Here is an 8,065-nt window from a genome sequence, read left to right as displayed (position 1 = left end):
CTCAGAATGTCATGTCATCATCGGAATTAAGATTGAAAAAACTTGCCAAGTTTAGAGATTAAATGTTGAATTATCCCTAATTTTGTATAAAAAGAATTAGGTAATGAAGTTAACGAACCAAGTTGGAAAAAGCTGCCAAGTTCAAAGACCAAATGTTTCCTTTTATCTCTTGATAAAAATATAAAAAATTAATTGAGGCTCTTTATGGAAAATTTACACTTAATTGAGCCTTCAATGATTAAAAAGAAAAATCAATTGGCTCCTTCCATTAGAGTAAATTATTTTTGACCGATTTAACCATTAACGATTGTTGATGTGATTTTTTTTACCCTTTGTAAAAACTTATGTTAGAAATTGTGTGACCTAAATTCCGTCACTTATTAAAAAATAAATATAATAACTTTTTTATTGTTTTACGATTATTCTACTATTTTTATCGACATTTATTATAACAATATACTATCCTCACGCTAATGCAAGCAAGCCATTGTTTAGCTGTTATGCCTTAGCTCTTATAAATGCAGCCTAATCCTAACGCTTTAAATGCTTTATATTTTACATCACAAGCTTCCTCACTCCTTAAAAGCACCATATGTTTTCATTTTCCAAGAAATCAAATTTCAAAGCCAAAGGGTTTCAAATAATTTTCTTCCAATGTTAAAGGAGTTGTTTATAGGCATAACTGAGGTTCCATTTAGATGTGCAGAAGAAGTCTCTTTGTGGGTTTTGGCTGCAATGAAAGATGTTGGAATTGGGTTCTTAATTGAAGTCGGCTTTGCTGCTTTCAGCTTCGTTTTTGCCTTGGGTAATTTCTTCCATTACCAAAACTTTTAGCCTTCTCATCTGTTTGGGGTTTCACTTTCATGAATACAGACACCAGCAGCTCCAGTTTCATATATTTTTTCTCTCAGAAATCAGCCGAGACCAATTTTTAAGTAAAAATACCGCTCTTGTACTAAAAGTTTGATTGCATTTCGTCATTTTTACTCAAAAAATAGTCAGATTAATCCTTATATGTCGGCATAAAGTATAGGTGGCATCCCATATAACTATTTGATTATTTCATTAACTATGCAAATTTTTAACAATAGAAATGAAGTGAATTTTTAACGGATAAAGAAACAAAATACAATCTGTACTAGGACTTCCATTTTTTATAGCATTGATAGTATTTTTACTATTGTAGAAACTATAGTAGGAGCAATGAAAGGCCAAACGACTGAAACTGGATTGTTCAATGGGGCTGGACTTGGTGCTGTTGCAGGTGCAATCACAGCCGTTCAATTGCTTGAATCATTGGCTGATGGGGAGTTATTATCACAGGTATAGTATCATCATATTATATAGGTAGCTTTAGTTTCATCTTTCACCAGTGACATCCAATTAGAAAATTTCATTAACTGCAGTGCTCATTCCTTTTTTAATTGGTTCTTTTTATAGGTATCTTTATTAGTTAGGTTAGTGAGTCAGAAGGTCTTCATTGCACGGGTGAATTCAGCAATGCTAAAAGCTTTTCAATGGGAAGTAAGTCATTTATTTTCACAGTATCCAAACAAAATTTAGTTCTGGTTTTGGTTCTCTTTCATCTAATGTTTTAAACCTGATGAAATTTTCAGATGAACATATTTGAATCAACATATACAGAGATCTCAAACATTTGTGATGTAGATGGAGCAAAGGGTTTGTCAAGAAGTTGGATTCAAAAGCTTCCAATGCATGAAATTCAATCTAGTCCCATGTTTCAGTCTTCTTGTTCAATTTGCTTACAGGTGAGAACTAATAACAAACACGAAGCAAAAATAAAAAGGGTTAATTTCACCCTACGTCCCTATTAAATCCATCCCAAACATCAAAATCTTTTAATTGAATATCGAAGCTTCAATAATGTGAATGCCTATTACATGAACAATTTAGATTTCACGTATCAAAGGAAAAAAAGATATAGGCATTCTAAATCATGCAATAGGTATATATGTTTAAAATATAATCCGTATGATTTATATGTATTTCACATCGATCCGAACTAACATTTAACATGAATCGATAATGATATTAAAAATCCGTAGTTTAAATCTTAAGACCAATTTAGTTTAAATCATAGTTCGAGTTAGTATGATGCAATTAATAAAATGCATAATATCAAATTTAGTCATTCATATTTACATCTTTTGTCAAATTTGACTCTTATTCTTCTTTTTTTTCTAGTTAAATTTGATGATTAACCTTTCAAAAAATTCAAATCTTCTTTTTAACTAAAATGCTAACTAAAACAGTATTTGTTTTATACGTCACGTCAATAAATAATTTAAAATTTATAAAAATATTAAAAATAAAAATAAAAATTAGCATGAAGTGCATGTGGATTGCCATGCAGTCTGACATGTTTGAAAATATAATGTCTTAGCCTGTCTTTTTGTTAAAAAATAACAATTCAACTCTTTTTGAAAGCTTGATGGTCAAATTTAATTGAAGAAAAGAGTCAAATTAACAAAAAAATTATAAATATTGAGGACTGAATTATAAATAAGAAAACATATATTTTAGCAGAAAGGATGAAATATGTATTGATATTGTTGTAGGGTCTAAAAGATGGTGAAATGGCAAGAAATCTTCCGAGATGTGAGCATATGTTTCACTTAAATTGCATAGATGAATGGCTGAGCAGGGTAGGCACTTGTCCAATGTGCAGAGACCATGTTTTTTAGATTTGTAAATCTTCAAACTTTGATCTATAAACAGAAACAAATATATATGTATATATATATGGTGATTGGTTTTTCAAAATTGATTTCATGTATAATTTGTGTGGTGAGTGTATTTGATGAAAAACAATTGCTGTATTGCATATCTATATATCACAAGTGTCTAGTATTTGATCAAGGGTTATTTCTCTTAAAATTCACTTGCTTCGAATATTCGGAGAGCAATGGTAGGTCTTTATTTGGGTAGCTTTTTTTGAACGTAGTGTGTGCGTGTGTGGTGTGCGTATGTTTTTACTGTGAGTCTGTACATACTAAATTGTCGAACCAATAGTTGAACCAGCCAGATCATCGGTTCCTACCTTAATCTATAATCTATAATCTATAATCTGATAATCGAGTCGATTCCATGATTATAAGTTCATTCCATACCGGACCAGACCGAGATAGGGCTATATACATTCTCATTATGAGAATGGGTCATTCTAGCGCATATAAATAGATACTATTTTACATATGGATCCCTACGTCGTTACATTCCATTTAGGATTAGGAATGGGTGTAATCGGGTCTTCTTTTTACATATCTCTCATTATTTGGGACCCTATTCACCTCTTTTCTTTTTTTCTTCAATTGAAAAAAGAAATAAATAGGTTTGATTGTCCATATTTTTAATATAATCTATATATATTTAATATAATCTTAATATAGACATCCTCCGGATACTTCAAATCGAAGCAATTGGATGTCCGACTCGGGCCTATATGACATGACCGATCAATAGAAATACTCCAACACTCCACCTTTGTCATATATTCCATACATCACACTAGATAGATACAATCCAACCAATTGATCCATTTTGATTAAATTAATTAATTAAAATTCATTAAATTTTAAAAAAAATTTAGTTTAACCTGTAGATATCAATTCACGAGTCAACTAATTTGGCCTCTTTGAATTAGTGTGCTGATCGATTCTCAATTTAAGCGACCAATCCGATTGGACTAAACTCTATTTTTGCCTCCTACTGGAAACCAGCTGGTTAGAGAATATATCGTACAACCAAAAATAAAGTAAACAAATTACAGTGGAAATGGTTATTATTTCACTCTTCCGTGATTTTGTTTTCCTTGATATCCTTGAATGCTAAGGGGTACACAGTATAAATCACAATACATGGTTTCTCGATTAATAAGAGAATGGCTAAGCCTCCCGATAGAATTACAACTAGAGCCGAAATCTGATCCGGATCCAACGGTTTCATCAAGTGCATTGTCCGAAGATAACAGCAGGAGGGATAAAATCGAACTCTCGGCTTTGCATGAATGTGATTGAACAAGAACTGGATAATTGGAGAATCAGAAAATCCGCGAGACCGATCAGATGAGTCGGTATTCACATACTACTTCAACTTCTAACTTCAAGCTAGCAGCAGAAGTCGAGCACACTCAGATGCGGTAACGATGGTATGCTTCTACGTCTTCTGTTTAAGGATGTGCCGTAATTGGAGCTTCTGAGTTTCCATTCTTGCCTCCAAAAGTTTTGCCTTCAAACTACTTTTTGGTGGACCACGAGGCCATTCGATGCACCCTTTCTTCCCTCTCGTTATGTGTTGATGACCAGTGTCGGGAGAACTCCAGTGTCCTACCAGGTTTGGGGGGCTAACACAACCTTTACCTGACCCTTGATCAGGGGACATGATACCACTGTTAGATTTTCTTCCGTTTGAAAGCCTACCATTTGTTCCTTCTACTGAGATTATTTTGTAATTTTCTCCGTTGTTCGGGAATGATCTCCAAAGCTTGGCTACTGATGAAACCTTCTTGAACTGTCTAGCCGGTAACGAACAAACTTCACTAATTTCCGTGTCTGGTGTATCTGTATCTCTGCATGAATTTTCTTCCCATTCGATTCCACTACCCGAGAAATTACTGCCCCGGCAATTCTTGTTTACAGACGCAGCACTCCCTTCAGGTGAATAACTCGAGCCCTGATCTTCAAGATGGCTAACAGTTTCCCACCCACTCTCATCTTCTTCTATCTCATCACTCTGATCAACATATGCATTTGGATGTCTCGGAATGATGTCCTTTCTCATCATGTTAATTTCAGGACTCACCATATGAACTTTCGAGGAATAGCTGGCAGGACTATGTGCAACACATGGTTCGATTTCCCTTTCATTGGCTTCAGCTAAAGCTACATCTTCAAAAACAGCAAAAATGTCATCCGGTTTTGGGGGCTCATATGTAAATTCCTTGATTTCTTCAACATTAACTGACGCAGCAACCTGTCTAAGGGATTCTGCTTCTTTCATGTCTTTTGCTTCCAGAGTTCCGGCTCTTGACCTTAGAAAAGTCTCCAAATCCGCAACAAGTTTGTTCATCTGCGAATACCTATCTTCGAGTGCTACCTTTGCGTCAATGAGCTTCATTTGAACACGTTCCTCACGCCAGACCTCAGCCATCTGCAACATCTTTCTTTCTTCATCAACTTCCTCTCGAAGCTTCATCGAATCTCGCCTTAATTCTTCTACTTCAGCCTTGTCTTCTCCAATTTCCTTAGCAAGTTCATCACATACTTCTTCGATCAGTTCTCGAGCCTTTCTTTCCTTTTCATAATCCTGAATATATTGCTTTGCTGATAACTTGGTCGCAGCCAGCTCATTCACCAATTTTGAATTAACTATTTCAAGCCTCTGTCGGTTTTTCTTTTCCCGGTTCAATTCAGCTTTAACATCATCAACAACTGCGCGTATTTTCTCATGCTCCCTGCTCCGCCATGCAGCCCTTTCCTCACTAACTTTCCTCAAGAACTGCTCGAGTTTCTTCTTTGAGGACCTACGCTCAGTCTCAAGCTCCTCAATCCGAGCTCGAGACTGCTCTAGCTCAGCTTCAAGGGCAGAAACAATTGATACTGCACTTACTTGTTGTTCAATACGCTTCACATGTCTAAAAAATTTCTGTGCATCATCTGTTGCTTTTAACCCAACAGGATCCCACTTTGTAGCTCCCTCCATCGCCGAGTTCGAAAATGGAACCGAAGGCTCAATCTTAGAAAGGAAAAAAGCAGCTTAAGATCAGAAAGAGTAAAAAGGAAAAACCGATACCCCTCCCCAGTTTTCTTACAAATGTCCCCTTTTTAAGAGATTTCACTAGTTCACTAACAGATAGAACTGACATATCGTGACTCGTATAGTAATAAATGCAAGTAATCAGCATTTCCATTCTTTCCCCTCGTCATTTGTCCGGAATTGTCAACAATCCCTAATAGGTAATGAGAATGTTTAAGGTTTTAACATATTAATACTATATCTGTTTCGATTAAATTTTCATACCAAGCCTTCAGCTTTCGTAACATTTGAAATCCCGAAAAGAGCACAACCAATTTTCTTGTTTCTATTACAACATCACATGCAGCACGATACCTTATGCAACGGATATTGATATTTTGATAATATCATTAAAAGTTTGTGATTCAGTTAAGGAGATCGTGGAAGCAGGATACCTTATGCAAGAAGCCATTCTTCGTGCCGGAGACAGAGCTACGGCTCTGTGATGGATCCTTTGCATCCGAACCATAAACTTTACCCTCGTGATGATAAAGAAAAGGGACATCCATAAAACCATTACTAGGCTGCACAAAATCACAACGCAATGAGCTCAAAACATCCAAAAATCGCAATTTACAACTCATAATCACTAACTTCAACCGATCAACCACATTCATCGAGAATCAAGTACACGAATAGTATAAACCCGAATCTGGTAAAGTCATGCTCATTAAAAGCTTCTCATAACTAGAAAAAAGTAAATAAGATCATACACCATTGTATGCAATGATGGCAAAACTTCAAACATGATAAATGCATCAAAAAGTACGGTTTACGGTACAAAATCACATCAATCAATTACATTTATCAAGTTCTTAAAGATTCATTTGTTTTGAAGGCAAATTATATAGCAAAGCAACGAACAAGCATGGCAATGTAAAGATTCAACATTGTTTTTCATTATCAATGGTTAAACCTTCAATTTTAGAACAATTAATTCCTTCCAAATCAGACTTTTGATCACAATTAAAAAAAGCATAAAAGCACAGATCTTTGAGTTACAAAAAATCTTCACCTTGAACCCCAACCGGTGCATCCTCTCTCCACAGGGAGTCACCATCTCCGGCAAATGCAACCGCCACAAACCAGCTGCAAGCTTCCTCGCCGAAATCTTCGAAGCTCCTTTCTTGCGTCGTCCCCGAACACCACCTCTCCGACCACCGTCCTCCTCCTCTTCCTCCTCCTCGAGCTCCACCTTGACTTTCTCTCCCTCCTCCTTCTTCCATTTCAACAAAGGCGTGCCCGGCCTACTCCGCCGTCCTACCAACGGTGCACTAACCCGTTTTCGCCTCGTGTTCCGTGTCTTTCTCTTCTCCGTCAGCTTGAGATCCACGTCCGTCGGATTCCTCACCGGAAATGTCGCCGGTAAACTCGTTTTCCCCGTCACTTTCATCCCTCTCAAACTCAAACAACTCCCATCAACATCCCCCTCAAATAAAAAAAAGCCAAGTTACCTCTAAAAAGGAAAAACAAAACAACCCAAAACAAGTAAACAAAAAGAAAAATTTTCCTTCATTTCCTTTTTTTCTCTGTGAATTGTGTGAAAGTGAAAAGAAAACAAAAGAAAAAACAAAAGAAAAAGGAAAAAGAGAGAAAATAAAAAAGCTGAACTGAGAGATTGGTGAGACAGTGCGGGATTGTATTATTTCTTTCTTTGGTTTTTTCTATGGAGAAAAAGACGAAAACCCAGATGTGTATAAGAATACGTTTACCGTACTTTTATACGGTCAACGTATACTTAAAATTCGGGATAAGATACGACGGCGTTTTATGTCGACAAGGACGCCGCTTTGCACGAGCGGCTTCATTACTTTCATGGGTGGTGGCCGGTGCGCTGCAGAGAGACGTTGTAGATTTATATTTTTTTAAATGGAGGCGAATTAACGGCATCGTTTCTGCTAGTTCTAGATATTTTAGAATTAGGGTAAAATATTGCAAATTATTGAAATTTAGGTTGATAAACAATATATTTATAAATAAGGATTATTATTTGATAGTTATTTCCTTAAATCGTCGTGTGGAATAAAAAGAAGTACGTTACATTAAAAATTTCATCGTTAGTGTATGAAATAATAATTTTATAAAATTTTATTTTAGTTTAAATTTTATCTAGATTTATTCTGATATCGATTTGGTTATATTTTAATTTTCGATTACGAAGGACGAAGGCAGGGACACTGTCTTTTGCCCTCCTCGAAAATGAAATTCTTTCTATATAACCTGTTTATGTTAATATAATGATAAATTTATA

At 35.6% G+C, this 8,065-nt stretch overlaps 2 protein-coding genes across 2 annotated transcripts; one reads left to right on the top strand and one right to left on the bottom strand.

The window, feature by feature from the left end:
- Positions 1–561: 561 nt before the first annotated feature.
- On the top strand, positions 562–2,880 carry LOC105768428 (NEP1-interacting protein 1). Its single transcript, XM_012588340.2, has 5 exons — positions 562–805; positions 1,187–1,323; positions 1,441–1,524; positions 1,617–1,769; positions 2,580–2,880. Exons 1-5 carry the CDS (start codon positions 655–657, stop codon positions 2,703–2,705), a joined length of 651 nt encoding a protein of 216 aa, XP_012443794.2. The 5' UTR covers positions 562–654; the 3' UTR covers positions 2,706–2,880.
- Positions 2,881–3,771: 891 nt separating this feature from the next.
- LOC105768427 (uncharacterized) lies at positions 3,772–7,563 on the bottom strand. Its single transcript, XM_012588339.2, has 3 exons — positions 6,830–7,563; positions 6,210–6,338; positions 3,772–5,754 (listed from the first exon to the last, which is right to left on the bottom strand). Exons 1-3 carry the CDS (start codon positions 7,205–7,207, stop codon positions 4,177–4,179), a joined length of 2,085 nt encoding a protein of 694 aa, XP_012443793.1. The 5' UTR covers positions 7,208–7,563; the 3' UTR covers positions 3,772–4,176.
- Between the last annotated feature and the right edge of the window lie 502 nt (positions 7,564–8,065).

This window comes from Gossypium raimondii, chromosome 5 (assembly GCF_025698545.1).
Source record: "Gossypium raimondii isolate GPD5lz chromosome 5, ASM2569854v1, whole genome shotgun sequence".
Taxonomy (NCBI): Eukaryota; Viridiplantae; Streptophyta; class Magnoliopsida; order Malvales; family Malvaceae; genus Gossypium; species Gossypium raimondii.
This window is presented reverse-complemented; position numbering and strand designations above follow the sequence as displayed.